Source organism: Hibiscus syriacus, unplaced genomic scaffold (genome assembly GCF_006381635.1).
Source record: "Hibiscus syriacus cultivar Baekdansim isolate YM2019G1 unplaced genomic scaffold, ASM638163v2 tig00110777_pilon, whole genome shotgun sequence".
NCBI lineage: Eukaryota > Viridiplantae > Streptophyta > Magnoliopsida > Malvales > Malvaceae > Hibiscus > Hibiscus syriacus.
In genome coordinates this window covers 1,236,464-1,251,753 of record NW_024062858.1, presented here as the reverse complement: position 1 = coordinate 1,251,753, position 15,290 = coordinate 1,236,464, and the positions used below count along the sequence as shown (strand labels likewise).

General features: G+C 31.8%; 1 protein-coding gene and 2 pseudogenes across 1 annotated transcript; 2 read left to right on the top strand and 1 right to left on the bottom strand.

The window, feature by feature from the left end:
- The first annotated feature begins 1,957 nt into the window (after nt 1-1,957).
- Nucleotides 1,958-2,827, top strand: LOC120139993 (annotated as a pseudogene).
- Nucleotides 2,828-7,121: 4,294 nt separating this feature from the next.
- On the top strand, nt 7,122-8,975 carry LOC120139992. The gene is made up of 2 exons (XM_039155072.1): nt 7,122-7,126; nt 8,675-8,975. The coding sequence occupies exons 1-2, from the start codon at nt 7,122-7,124 to the stop codon at nt 8,973-8,975; spliced, it is 306 nt and encodes a 101-aa protein (XP_039011003.1).
- A 2,545-nt stretch (nt 8,976-11,520) lies between these two features.
- LOC120139991 lies at nt 11,521-13,725 on the bottom strand (annotated as a pseudogene).
- Between the last annotated feature and the right edge of the window lie 1,565 nt (nt 13,726-15,290).

The window sequence follows — 15,290 nt, the reverse complement described above, 5'->3', positions numbered from 1 at the left end:
AGTTATACCGGGCTTTCAACAGAGCTTCTCTCTCTTCTATATCAGTAAGTTCTGATCTAAGCGATTCCAAATCTACAGCATTCAACTGAACCTGCAAATGAACAAAAACAATTGTGATGTCTGATAAGAAATGAAACCGAATGGGAAAAATTCGGAGAGGCTGTCTAAATGAACCTTTTGCAGATCATCAGCACCAGTCCAAGCCAATCCACGCAAACTGAACATATTCAGCAAATTCTCAATCTTTTCCGATACCATAAACAGCTTCAGGACCTACCCTAAAGGAGGAAGAACCCTAAATATCCAGGAAAACATATAAGAGCATGTACAGGCATACAGCATAATTAACCCAAGTAAACAATAAACCATTGAAGTTTCAATTTTTCTTTGTATTTTCACAGCAAAAGCTGATCGATTAACCCATAATTAACAAAAACAACAAAGTAAAAGCTACCCAAAGCAAGAAAACTAATAAAAACAGAATTCCAATAATCAAAGTAGGATCCATTTAAGTAGATAATTAAACAAGGTTGTGCAGAGCTTACAGAAGTTTCTTGTGGATTGTATAAGCAGCAAAGCAGAAGAAAAACATGAGCATGAAAGAAAACAGAAATGGATGATTTTATTACAGAAAGTCAAATTCTAACGAAAAGAGGAAGAGATACTTCTTTTTCGTTCTATTGCTACCCGTAAAGAAGAGACTTTAGTGCAGGTAGAACAAGTGAATTAACGATAAATTCCATGTTAAACGGGAAGTGTTTCGACTTTCCTCAAACTAAAACGTAACTGTGACCGGTCGGCAGAGTGGTTCTGTATTTTCGTGCGATCGTATTCCTTATTTTGGTGAAAATATCTCAAAGGTAGCTCTTAATTTTCGAGTTGGATACATTGCTCCCTCTAAAAATAGAAGCAATTTAATCCTTTAAATTTTAAAAGCGAAAAATTAAAAGAACCAATCACAACTTTAACATTTTCACCACTTTCACATAATATTTATTGTATTAATAAATTTGACCCTTAATTTTATATATTAATAAATCGGATTTTTTTATATTTTTTTAAATTTTAAAGATTAAATATGTTAATATTCTTAGAATTTTAACTAAATTGATATAATGTATAAATCTTGAAAATTAAATTTGTTATTATATCAACAAAATTATATAAATTTATGAAAAATAGTAACAGCGTAATGACTATTTGCTGACTATTTAGAGAAATAGAGAGGTTTCTATATATTTAGTGAAAATCATAGTCTTCTGCAGACAATTTTGAGAATTCTTCCTCTAATGTAGACGACTTCCCTTGTTTAATTTTTTTTTTATATGAATGCCGTCTTCTGATGACATAATGTCTTGCTCTTCAAAACACAATGACACAAATCAATGACATTTCTAACATCGCAATTACCATCAAAGTTTATATGCAAACATGTATGAACTTTAACTTGAATTTAGGATTTAGTAATTTTCTTACAAATTTTGAAATTTGAAATTGATGACACCAAATAAAAAATCACTTAGGGTTTCTTAATCTAGACTTGGATAATACATACAATTAAGGTATTAAAGATTTTCACACTTGTTCTTGGTGTGTTCATCAATGGAAGAGGATGGTTTGGAGAAAACGAATGGATGACCTTTTTTTCTCTGTCTTGCCATTCGTATGAAAGCTAAAATGTGCCATGTGATAGCATATGATGATAAAACATGTCCTTGCTATGTCATCATTCAATCATGTTAGTCAAGAAAAATCTCAAAATTTAATTTTTAGGTAAGATAATCCTTTTAAATTTGAATCGAATCGAATCGAAAATAATTGAAAGAATTTAATTTTTAGAGTAGAATTTGATTAGGTCAAAAATATGAGTCACCCATGACAATTCTTAGGTGTAAACATATGGTTGGATGAATTTATTTAGCATTTGTCTTTTAACGTGGGATGTTGATGAATCATATATCTTACTCCTATCCCATGGGGGCGAATATTTGAGGATAAAATCAGCCACCAATTGCAAACAATTGTGGTTAGGATTAGCTCTTGCTTCTGGAGAAAGAAAGAAAAAACAACACGGCTTCTTCATCTTCAATTGCTCCCCAACTCTCAGGGTTCTGTATTCCGATCTCAGTTCTGGGAAAACCCATACTCATCGTCCTCATAAGTCATCTTTCCCGGTTACCAAAAGCCTAAAAAAGCCTTTTATGCCAAGTTTGATCTATTTGAAATCCTGGGAGGCAGGGACTCTGCAATGGAGAAAAAGGTATTGAAGTTGAGCTCAAGAGAAACGTTGGACGAAACGTCATCAGATGGTAGCACGGATGTTGAAAGCTCTAGCAGTTCACCGGTCTCAGTTCCAGAAGATGGTTTCGAGAAGGAGATGATGGGGTTAACCGGAGGGTTCCCGGTGGTGAAAAGGGCCTGCAAAAGTTCATTGAAGAAAACCCTCCGCCGGCAAAGCAGTCAGTTTCGGGTTCAGTAAGTATTGGTAGGCCTGCCAAGCCGAAATCGCCGGAGTTGCCGCTGTTAATGCCGGAATGATCGCGATTGTGAAGAATCCGAACAACCCGTTCTACATGTATTGCGGCATTGTGCAGCGGATCACTGATGGAAAGGCTGGGGTTCTTTTCGAAGGCGGAAACTGGGACAGATTGGTCACGTTTCGCCTTGAAGAACTTGAACGCAGAGAAAAAGGCCCTCCGATGAAGAACCCGAAGTCTGTTGTTCTTGAAGCTATGTTAGAGAAGAAGGATCCAAACAGATGATTCCATTTGATTTCTGTCTCAAACTCTGTAATGTATGAAATGGTAAGAAGCAGTTTTTGATTCCATTAGAACCCTGAAAATATTAGAGAAACGTAAAATCGAATAATAGAAAGATCGTCCCCATATCACCTGACACCATATGTCCAATAGAGTGTGTAATATCAGTTGACACATGATAATTATTCTCTTTTTAAAAGATATGTCTAATAGAATGAATAAATTGTTGAAGCTTGAAGCTGCAATCCAGAATGTGCAATTTTTTATTTGATTTAAAAGTACTGATCAACACCCATTGCACATTATATCATTCAATGCTCTGATCAGCCAACAGATTTCAGAACAAATGTGACCTCTGTTTTCAAATCCGAAAAGCTGTAAACTAGATGAAAACAGAAGAATGGGATTCAGTAGTTGCATTAAGAAATCAAAATAAGAAAAAGAGGAAATAATACAGGGATAAATGGCTATGTCAAAAGGGAGAAAATGAAGAGTACCGGTTGAAGATTTGGGGAAAGTTATCATATAAGTAAATATTGCTTTACTAATCCATACATTTTGAGATTTATCAAACGAACAAAATCACATATTATGCACATAAAAAGGTTTGATATTAGATTATGATAAAAATAAGGGTAAAGTATACAAATGGTCCCCCGACTATTAACAATTATAAAATGATATTTGACTATTAAAATTTACAAAATGATCCTTCAACTAGGGTTATTTTTGTTAAGTCCCTCGACTATTAGAAGTTACAAAATAGTCATCTAACTATTACTAAGTTCTAGACTCGTCATTTTCTGTTAAAAAAATGATAGTTGTGAGCTGAACGTTAACCTATTGAATGAGATATAATAAAAATGATATCAAAACCCATCCATAAAATACAACTCAAACAAATATGAGATCAAATTTTATCATATCAAAGTCAACGGGTTAATATCCAACTCAGACAACCATCAATTTTTTTAACGAAAAATAATGAGTTTGAAACATATGAATACTAAGGTAACCATTTTATAACTTTTATAGGTAGACTGCACCATTCCTCACTGAACTTTACTCTCTCTCTTATTTCACTCATAATACTTTTAATTTTTCCAACTTACTCAATGAACTTTCGAATTGCTCATTTTTTGTCATTCTGAATTATTTTATTATTATTTTGGTACGATGTGGCATTTTTATTATTATTTAATATAAAAATAATTTAAAATATAAATAAAAGCATATGGTGGTCGTCCACTGTTTGCTGATGTTGGACGTCACCGTCGACAGCTGTAGATGGTGGTTGTTTAGTCCCAGATCTAATCAGTCGCTTCTTCTTGACCCATTGAGTCTAAATTCGACCTCTATTTTGTCAGAAAATGCTTTGAATCTGATCAAAAGTGAGAAAATTGAAACATCAGCCGCCGTCAATCGCCCTAGATGGTGTCTGTTCGGTCCCATATTTCATGGGTCGCTTTGCCTCGACCCTCAAAGTCTGAATTTGACCTCTATTTTTTTGGAACATGCTACGAAGTCCACGAATAGGATATCGAAAATGAGGAAATCATGATGTTTCAATCAAGATACACGAATTTTGGACATTTTCTGATGAAACAACCACCAGTTTTGGACTCAACGTGTCAAAATGAGTCTCTCGATAATTTGAGATCAAACGGTTTCCGATTTCGATGGCCGACGGTAATGAGAAGGGAAGGTGGTGATGTTGCAGATAATGGAAAAGTGAAAATATTATTTTATTACTTATTTTAAATTCTTTTTAATAATAATAATAAATATCATATCATAGAATAATAATAATAATAATAATAATAATATAATTTTTAGTGACAAAAATAGGAACAATTCGAAAGTTCAATAATTATAAAAAAATTGAAAGTATAATGAGTGAAATAGTAGAGAGAGTAAAGTTCACTGAGGAATGATGTAGTTTACCCAACTTTTAATAGTTAATGAACTTAACAAAGGAGTAACCTATAGTTAAGAGATTTTTTTGTAACTTATAATAGTCGGATTCAACAAAGCATCATCCTTTAGTCAAAAGACTATAGTATGAGTTTATTATAAGATAATATTTATTTATAATCTTTCTTAGTCATTGACAATATATAAAGCAACATCTCAAATCCAAAAATTAAAAAATATTTTCTTTAATCACTAAAATTATTCAAATAATTCAAATTTTATTCATTTTTAATTGTGTGAATTAATTTAAGGGTTAACTACACGGGAGACCACCAAACTATGATCATTAATCAATCTTACTACCAAACTATTTTTTGTCTCAATTCGACCACCAAACTTTTTAATTGATTCAATCAGACCACTCTCCGTTAAAAAAAACGGAGAGTTCGACGTGTCCGTTAATAAATTGGCATAATTATATATTTGATCCTTAATATTGGCATTATTATACATTTGGTCCTTAATATTTACATATTCTATCAATTTAGTCACTATTTTAATTCAATTAAATAAATTTAACTATCCAATTAAAATATGACACGTGTCAATATATGATTGGAAGATTTTATTTATGAATTTTAAATTATTTAATCAAATAATTTTTATATCCAATCAGGTGGTGACACGTGTCACCACCCAATGGATGTGAAAATTAAAAAAACCAACTTGTGCCCAAGGTGAATCGATCCAAGGTATTAGAGATAAAGCTTCCAGGCTACAAAACCATTGGGCCAAAGGTCTCCAATTATTTAAAGTTACAACAAGTTTATTTGACTTGAAAAAGTTTGTTAATGATAAAATCTTAAACAAATTATTTGCTTAAACAAATTATTATTAAATTAATTATAAACTGTTTATTTGAATTAAAAATATTTGATTTTTATATAAATTAGAAAATATTAAAAAAATTTCGTTAATTCAAAAATTGACCGAATTAAACGAAATTTGTTCGGTTCGGTTAATAATTTTCAAATAATTTTCGGTTCGATTAATGGTTTAAAAAAACCGTTTAATTCAGTTCGGTTAATAATTTTCAAATTAATTCGGTTCAGTTAATAATTTTCAAATAAATTTTGGTTCGATTAACCGAAATCAATTAACCGAATTTTGTTCCGATTAAAAATTAAAAAAATTCGGTTAATAATTTTCAAATTAATTCGGTTCGGTTAATAATTTTCAAATAAATTTTGGTTCGATTAACCGAGCCGAATTAACCAAATTTTTGCTTCGATTAATAATTAAAAAACTGATTAATTCGATTCGGTTAATAATTTTCAAATTAATTCGGTACGGTTAATAATTTTCAAATAAATTTTGGTTCGATTAACCGAACCCAATTAACCAAATTTTTGCTTTGATTAATAATTAAAAAATTTTGATTAATTCGGTTCGGTTAATAATTTTCAAATAAATTTTGGTTCGATTAACCGAGCCGAATTAACTGAACCTTTGCTTCGATTAATTCAATTAATAATTAAAAATCGGTTAATTCAGTTTATTTAATAATTTCAAATTAATTTAGTTCGGTTAATAATTTTCAGATAAATTTTGGTTCAATTAACCGAATTTTTTCTTTAACCGTTAATTGAACCAAAATTTATTTGAAAAATATTAGTCGTGAATAATTTTTTTAATTAAATAATAATTTTTTTCAACAAATGATTTGTTTAAGGTTTTATCCTTAACAAACTTTTACAAGTCAAATAAAACTTGTTGTAACTTTAAACCATTGGGGACCTTTGGCCCAATAATTTGGCGTTTAGAAGCTTTATATACCCTGGATTGATTCACCTTGGGCACAAGTTGGTCTTTTTAATTTTCACATCCATTTGGTGGTGACACATGTCACCATCTGATTGGATAAAAAAATTATTTAATTAAATAATTTGAAATTCATAATTAAATTCTTCCAATTATATATTGACACGTGTCACATTTTAATTGGATAGTTAAATTTATTTAATTGAATTAAAATAATGACTAAATTGATAGAATATGTAAATACTAAGGACCAAATGTATAATTATGCCAATTTATTAACGTACACGTCGGACTCTCTGTTATTTTTTTAACGTAGAGTGGTCTGATTGAATCAATTTAAAAGTTTGGTGGTCGAATTGAGACAAAAAATAATTCAGTGATAAGATTGATTAATGACTATAGTTTGGTGGTCTCCCGTGTAGTTTACCCTTAATTTAAAGACGTGTTGTTGTTGTTGTATGAGATGTTTAGACCCTAAGCCAAACAGCACTGACAATACGCGTTTTTTAAATCTAAGCACATCAAATAGCAAGACCAAGTCAGCTCGCAACTGGTCCTCATCTTTACATTATCCTTTTCTACATTTCTAATTATTCAAAAATATTATTTATTTATTTTTCTTAGACAATGAGGTAATTGATGATGTGGCAGGGGAACAACTTTACCAAGTACTATAAAAGAGACGAGATCGATCGTGAGGTATTTGAGGTTGACTCGATTAAGATTCGATAAATACTCATATCGAATGGACTTGAGTCGAGTTTTTCTTAACGAGCCGAAACGATTTACTCGATATTTGACTCGAAAAACTCGTGAGCAGCTCGAAGATATATATATTAAGATTTATTTTTTTAAATAAATTATTAATAATATTAATATTTATGTATTGATTTTTTTAAAATACAGTAAGATTTCATGTATTTAAGGTTCATGTTCGAGTTGAGTTTAAGGCTTCAATCGAGTTAAGTTTAAGATTTTTTTTTCATTTCGAGCATTTTCGAGATGCTCACGAACTTCAGTTCAGGATTTCGAGTTCGAGTCGAGCTTGAAAATTTTAAGCTCGCGAATTTTGAGTCGAGTCGAGCTTCATTCAGAGTTCTTGAGTCGAGTCGAGTTCAGCAATACTCGAGCTCGTCTCGGCTCATTTAAACCCCTAGCTTTACCTTTTAACCTCCAAATTTTTTTTTAAAAAAAATTGATTGCTAACTGTATTCTATATAAATTATTATTCTATGTATGTTGATTTCCAGGAGTGTTATTATTAAGGTTTTCTAATCTAATGTTTGTATATATATTTTTCATAGATTAAGGATGAATATAAGATAATATTATTTAATGATTTATGATCATTTGACAATGAAAATTAATATCTTTACATGCGTTATGTTCAAACATAAGGACCTCAAGGGATAACAACAAATAGCTTAACTACTTAAGTCATTTGGTACATATTAATGTTTGTAGTATGTCTTTCATTGTATGATATTGTGCAAAGTGTATGACTATGTTGTTCATCTAATTTGTGAGTGTTACGAGGTTTATAAAATGATCATCTGACTAGTCATATATTTTAAATTCGTCTTTTTTTGTTAAAAAATTAGTGATCGTGTGAGATGATAAAATTTGATTTTTGAACCGTTTGAGATGTATTTTGTACATTGACTTCCCGTTTACATTATGTCACGAGTTAGTGCTTGGAAGCAATAACGGTATCAGTAGACATTATTAAAATACAATTTTATTATATCTCAATAAGCAGATTAACGTCCAGCTTAATCGGCCATTAATTTATTAACAAAAAAAAGATGAATTTAAAATATAAATAATCGAGTGACTATTTTATAATTTTTAATAATCGGTGACTCAACCATTTTAACACCCTTTCTTAAGGGCTAAATTCCAAATCTGTGCACTTGACTCATCTTCCCTAACTTGTTATTTCCTTCGAGAATCACACTTTGCCCAAAAGACACTCCACTTACCAATCCTCCTAGCCTTCTTTCTATAAACTCACCAACATTTGCTTTACCAGTACAAAAAAGTGTAAAAAACAAAGACCCTCTTTTTAGATTGTTTGCCACTCAAAGATGCTTACTTTCATTGCTGCATGTTCTGTAAACTTTTGTCTGGTGAAATCATGAATCTGGAGAATCCAAGAGTTCATCAAAGTTGATATACAGAGATGAGTTGAGTAAGAAGAAGGCAGGAAGCAATCAAAAGAGTTATCATGGTGATCGGTTTTCAAGTACAAAACCATTGGTATCAGTTAAGGGTGATGAGAAGAATCCAAAGATGAGAGTAAAAGTGAAGATGACGAAGGAAGAAGCTGCTCGATTGCTTTCAAAGTGCAAAGATGGAAGGATTATTGAATTCAAAGATGTTGCTTGTGAGCTTGTGAAACTCCCAATGAATCGTGTGACTGTTGTCTCTGCTTTCCCTGCTACTAATTCATTGCTTGATAGTATCCCAGAAGAGTGTTAGATTAAGAGAATGTTGATTTCAGTTTTCTGGGTTTTAAAGAGGGTTAGATTAAGAGAATATAATTTCAGTTTTTCTGGGTTCTTCTATTGTTGAAAATAGTTTTGATGTAATAGGAGAGCCTGTAATGTAAAATACTTGTCCAAAAGACAGAAAGTTGAAAACATTTTCTAACTTGAGAACCTATTTGATCTTGATTTTTTATTCTTAATTCAAATCAATAATATGATAACATACAATTATATGAAAGAATATGATAACATGATCCGAATATATATATATAACTGAAATCCCCTTCAAGTATAGCCACCGATGACTTTACTCGTTGATTTATTCGATTGATCATTTTCTATGATGGAGAATTTCCCTTTTTACTTTTGTTAATGTTTTGCCTGCAATGAATATTCTTGTATTTGAATTGGTCTTTAGTTTTCAACAAAGAATTTCCTCTTTTTTTCCTTCTCATTATAACTCTCAATCCTACATTATTTCATGCAGGAAAAAGAGCTTACCTCTCTTTGAAAAAGTGCCATGACAAAGCACTCCCTTTTCTAAAAATATGGAGAAAATTTATCTATTCTACAGTTTGTCAGTTCAAGCTAATTTAAATTAAAATATTTAATTAAATTCCATAAATTTAAATATGAATATCATATAAATTATTAACATGTTCAATTTTTTATGAATATATGATATTTATTAATTCAAAAATTTTATATATGATATTAACATGTCATTCTTACGTATACTTGAATTACTTTTTTCCACACTAAGGGTTCCGAGCCATCAATAACCATAAACCCTACGATATAACGGATGTTAATTCCATCACCAATTAAATTTATTATTTAAAATTCGAATATATCCACTTCCCAATCCATCAATAGCCATCAACCCTATAACAGACACTAGCTACCATAATGCCTGGTGTCATGATATATATACTCTCAACAAACAATACTAAATATGAGAATCTTCAATCCCACACATTGTTGGTCATCTCTTTCTGTTCTTTTCTCTCTTATCTTCATACTACCATCTAGTACGTTTCTATTAAACCAACAAATATATAAATGAATAAACAATGTGTTACAATTGTTGGTGGCTGTCGAGCAGCTTATGGGGCTTATATGATAAGAAGGATTGTTCGTTGAAGTTTTGGCAAGGTTGGGTTCCGTTCCAATTACGTTTTAATTGAACGTGTAAATGCAATTTAAAAGTAAAATTGATTTAGGTTTAGAAACAAAGAGAAGGAGCAGGTCGTTGATTAAGAAGTAGATGCAACGAATTCAACACGCCACGATACCTTTGAAGTTGATTTTGATTTTGACAAATTTTACCTTTTGTTTTAATGAATTTTGTTATTTAAAACCAATCATATTAAGGCAGAGAAAACCATCCAACTGCTTAGAAGCTTAAACGTTGAAAAAGTCTGATTCAAAGTCTTTATTATAGCTGGGAAGAGAAGAGGGGACTCTAATATGTGTTTGTTTCGTTTAAACACTGATTTCGCCAACCCTTTGTGCAATGAATAAATGAGCTTATCCCTAAATTTTCATCTACACTGTCCCTAATTCATGGATTGTTGAAAGTGTAAACATAATTATAAAAAAAATTCAAAATACAAGTACAGAATATTTTATACACTCCTAAGATAATAACTATAACATCTAAGGATGATCAATGGATCGAGTTTAGTTAGATTTTTTACTCATTCAAATCCAACTAGAAAAATTAAACCCCTTCACCGGTAATAAACCCAATCCCAATTTAGAAGGGATCCACCAACCCGACCCGACCTGACCTCTCTCTCTCTATATATATATATAATTCATATTTATTAAAAGAAAAGAATCTAATTGAAAATAAAAATAATACAAAAAATATTGTGATTTTCCCTTAATATATAAGAGATGATTATAATATTATATTGAGTCAAATTGAATTTTTTTTCATCCTAAACTTCTCTACTGTTAGTATTACTACTATTATTTTATCAATCTTTATTAGAGATAATTTATAGTAGAACTATCTAATATTTGTATTGATAGATTTTATTGTAATTATCCCTTATAAGGAATGATTATAATATTATATCGAGTCAAATCGAATTTTTTCATCCTAAACTTCTCTACTATTACTACTATTATTTTATCAAGTCTTTATTAGAGAAAATTTATTAGTATAACTATCTAATATATGTATTGATAAATATTTTGCACGTATGTCTACATGTATATATTGATAGATAGATATTCTACATGTGTATATAGATAAATAGATAGATATTCTGCATATATGTGTATCTGTATATATAGATAGATATTTTGCATGTGTGTACATGTATATATTATAGATAGATATTATGCATGTGTGAAAGTTAAATGAAGCACAAGTATCATGAACCAATAGCAGAACTTGAGCAAATAGAGAAACACAATTACATAATAAAAGTCATTAATAACAACCACAAATTGGTTCATAAGTAACCTTACAGCATTCTAACTTGAAGCCAACCTAAATGTTTGCATATCATTTATTTTCTTCATCAACTGCATATCCAACTTATAAACAGAAAGCCTACAACATTCGCCGCCTTTTTGTTTTTAAGGTTCTCGAAAATCTGGTTGACATCAGCTTCTGTTATTGCCTTCGAAGGATCGACTGATCCCTAATGGTATAGATAAATCTTAGTGGCAGTAAATTTGCTTGTGGAAAAAATGAAAAACGAAGAATTTAAAAGAAGCACGAACACGAAAAAATTAAGGTTAGCAAATAAAGAAAGGTACAAAATTCAAAGACATACCAGGAAGGAACGGAACTCATCCGTGAAGTCTGCAATGCCGTTCAGAATCTCCATTTTTTCTACATGACCAAGATTGTTAAAGAAATTTAGTTCAGCACCCTCTCTTCGCTGCAACTTTTCTTCCCTCTTCTGCTTTGCATTCTTTTCATACTCTGCTATTGAATCCTCCTTGTCAAGTAGATAACTGATATGCTTCTCCTTGTACATATCCAAGCACTTGTCACATCTGCAGAGGGCATCTCTCCAGTTTTTAGAAAGGAAAAGAGGTTTACTTCCCAAATCGACTGATGCAGCCAACCAGTCTACCCCAACAATACAAGTAGCAGGTGTACCGGCAATACTTCCGAACGGACTTGAGATGCCATCATTCTGGGAGCTTTCTCCAATAACAAACTTCTTGACATCAGATACAGATTCACGTTTGGCATCAGCTCCCATATTATCCTTCTGGGAAGAATCAGGGTACACACCATTTTCAAGTTGCCCAGCTCCATCATCTATAGGAGGGATGTCTTCCATTACACTTTTATCCTTGCTAGTGGCAAAAGGAGGAACACGGTGTCCCCCCGCTGCCCATATGGTCTAAGGATATAAAGTCAGAAAAGAACAAACTGCAGAGCATGCCTTGCATATAAAATCCTCATATTGAGGATCCCCTTCCTCATCTCTAGGAACCTGTCATACAAGTATTCTCAGATCATATTCTATAACCCGGTATCAATAACGCAGATTAGAGCAAAAGAAACTAAGTCTTTTTCACATTTCTTCCTCTTCTTTTGCAATATCTAAGCTCAAACTATTTACACTGCACAGCTTGAACTAAAATAACCAAGTAAATGCGCCAATGGAAAAATCCTTTAAACTGATAAATAGTGATAAGTTCACTGCAGTGACCACTGTGTTTTCAAATGACTAGAACTGATATTCATGTTTAAAGAGAGAAGTTCAGGCCAGAACAATGCCACTGGCATCATAATGCTGAATTGAAACAGAACCCCCTAGGAGGGCACAGCAGAAAACAACAGAAAGTTTAACCAGCTAAAGATACAGCAAACTAGTACATTGCAAATGATCATATTTGTATAAGAGGATGCAGGCCTAAAGAGCAACTCCATAAACGCCAATGATTTTAAGTTTTAACCGCAAAACAAAAACATTGTGTCATTGTAAATGACATCAGGCAAAGACTGATGAAGAAAAAGCGTTATATGAAACCGTAGGACAATGCACCCAGCTTACCAACCTCGTCAGGAGGGCTTTGGCAGATATGCTCCTCGTGAAACCAGCAACAAGCAGTGCATATTCCAGCATTCCCATTAGGAGTGCATGTCAGGCATGAGAAAATTGCCTGTCTCTTCATATAACCTTTAGAATAGGTACGCTCATCACCTTCATCTCCACCCAAAACCAAATCTGCTTCCTGTAGATTGAAAAAGTAAAGTAACAAATTAAATATTGCCCAACAGAATACATAACTCAAAGAAGCACAACAGCACCAACAAAATCAACCAATATTTGACTGAAATCAGGCCGCATGCATATGAAAAATTCTAGACTAGCATAAACTCTAAAATTCAATCCACGTTTTAAGCGAGAATGATCAAAGGACCAACTTTGGGAATATAGAAATTATGGTAGGAATAAGAGTTGGGGTTTATAAATGAGAAAAGTAGTGGCAAGGAAGAGTGTACATTTTCCCGCCACAATGTGCTTAAGTGGAATCAAATTACGTGATCCGTTCCCAACAATTTATTTCGTTCTCTCTCATTTTCCTCTTCTTACTTTTTTTTTCTTAATTTGTGCCAAATAAACCTATCCCACAAAACCTTATCCCTCTTAACCTTGATTTTACCCTATATCATAGTTATATATAACTTCGGACGATCACGGAATCTCTGAATTGAAGCTGCCCTATACCTCAAATGCAGTTAATTCCTCTGCATTCATCCACTACTTTGTGAACTACCAATCTACCAAAAGGTCATGCCCTTTAAAACATATGCGTCAACCTACGAGGCAATCCAAATTAAAAACCTTCTAATCAATTGGATTAGACATGCTTAATTCCAACTTCGAATATCCTTGAATCCCAGTCCTCTTCAGATTTTGGAAAATAATTGGTAGACCAGTTAACTCGAGCACCCTTCATCTGTTTATCATCTGTATTCCATAAGGATTTTGCACGTAGTTGATTAATCTTTTTTATGACAGCTCCAGATAAAACCAACTGCCTACTTCAGTAGTTTTGAATATTATAGATAATTGACTGAATGAGTTGCTGCCTACAAGCATAGGAAAGCTGTTTAACCTTTCAACTCTACAGCCTCTATGAAATCTTATCAATAAGAAGAGCGCAATCTCGAACGATAAGCCTCTCAGTAAGCAGAGGAATACCAAGATATCTCACTCGTTTATTTCCACTTTTCATGCTAGTAGCTTCATGAATGTCTTTCAAAATAGCCTCATCCACTCCTGAAGAATATATTTCAGTCTTTGCTGAATTCAGTTGCAAATCGGGTAAAACTGGTTCATAACTCTCCAGATCCTCATAATAGAATTCAGAGACCCTTTGGGAAAAACTATTAGATCGTCAACAAAACAAATATTAGTAAGATGAATACTTTGACATTTTGGATGAAAGTTAAAAATTTCATATTCAACATCCTTATCCTATATTCATCGATAAGACAAAAAGATAAGGGAAAAGAGGCCTCTACCTCACCCTTTTGGCCCCCTAAAGAACCCCACCAAGTCACCATTTAAAAGAAATTGAGAATCTAGGAGTAGTAATGCAGCCCTCGATCCAACCTATCACCAAGTTAGGAAAGTCCAAAGCATATAAAACCGTCAAAATAAAACCCCAATCGTTTTTTGCAAATCAATTTTAATAACACATCTAGAAAAAAAATGTAAGATATCTATTATACACCCAAGCCATTAAAGTATTGTCGATGATGCTTCTACCCAAAACGAAAGCACTCTAACTATTAGAGATCAACTCACGTAAGAAATATTAAACCTCTTAATAATGATGAGAGTGATGCACTTATAAACTACACTGTAGAGCCTGAATTCCTTAATATAATTAAGATTCAAAATTTTAGGAACTAGCACCACAGTGTCACATTGAAAGCAGACAAAAACTTTCAAAACTCAAAGAAATAATTAACTGCATTTACAAGACCATTTCCTACAATATGCCAAGCAGATTTAAAAAAGAATAAAGAATATCCATATGATCTAGACGTCTTATTTGAATGCTGCTCAAATATATAATATTTAATCTCAAACATAGCAGTTTAGAAGTTTTAATTTTGAAATTTAATAAAATTTATAAATATTTATTAATATGAAATTCTAATATATTTAAACGTCTCGTTTAGAGAAAAAAATTTGAATATGTATACAAATATAATTATAAAAATAATCATAACAAATACATTTACGAGTAGTTGTATATAAAAATTGCATCCAAGAGATATAAGTAAAATTACAAATGCAATCATTATCAT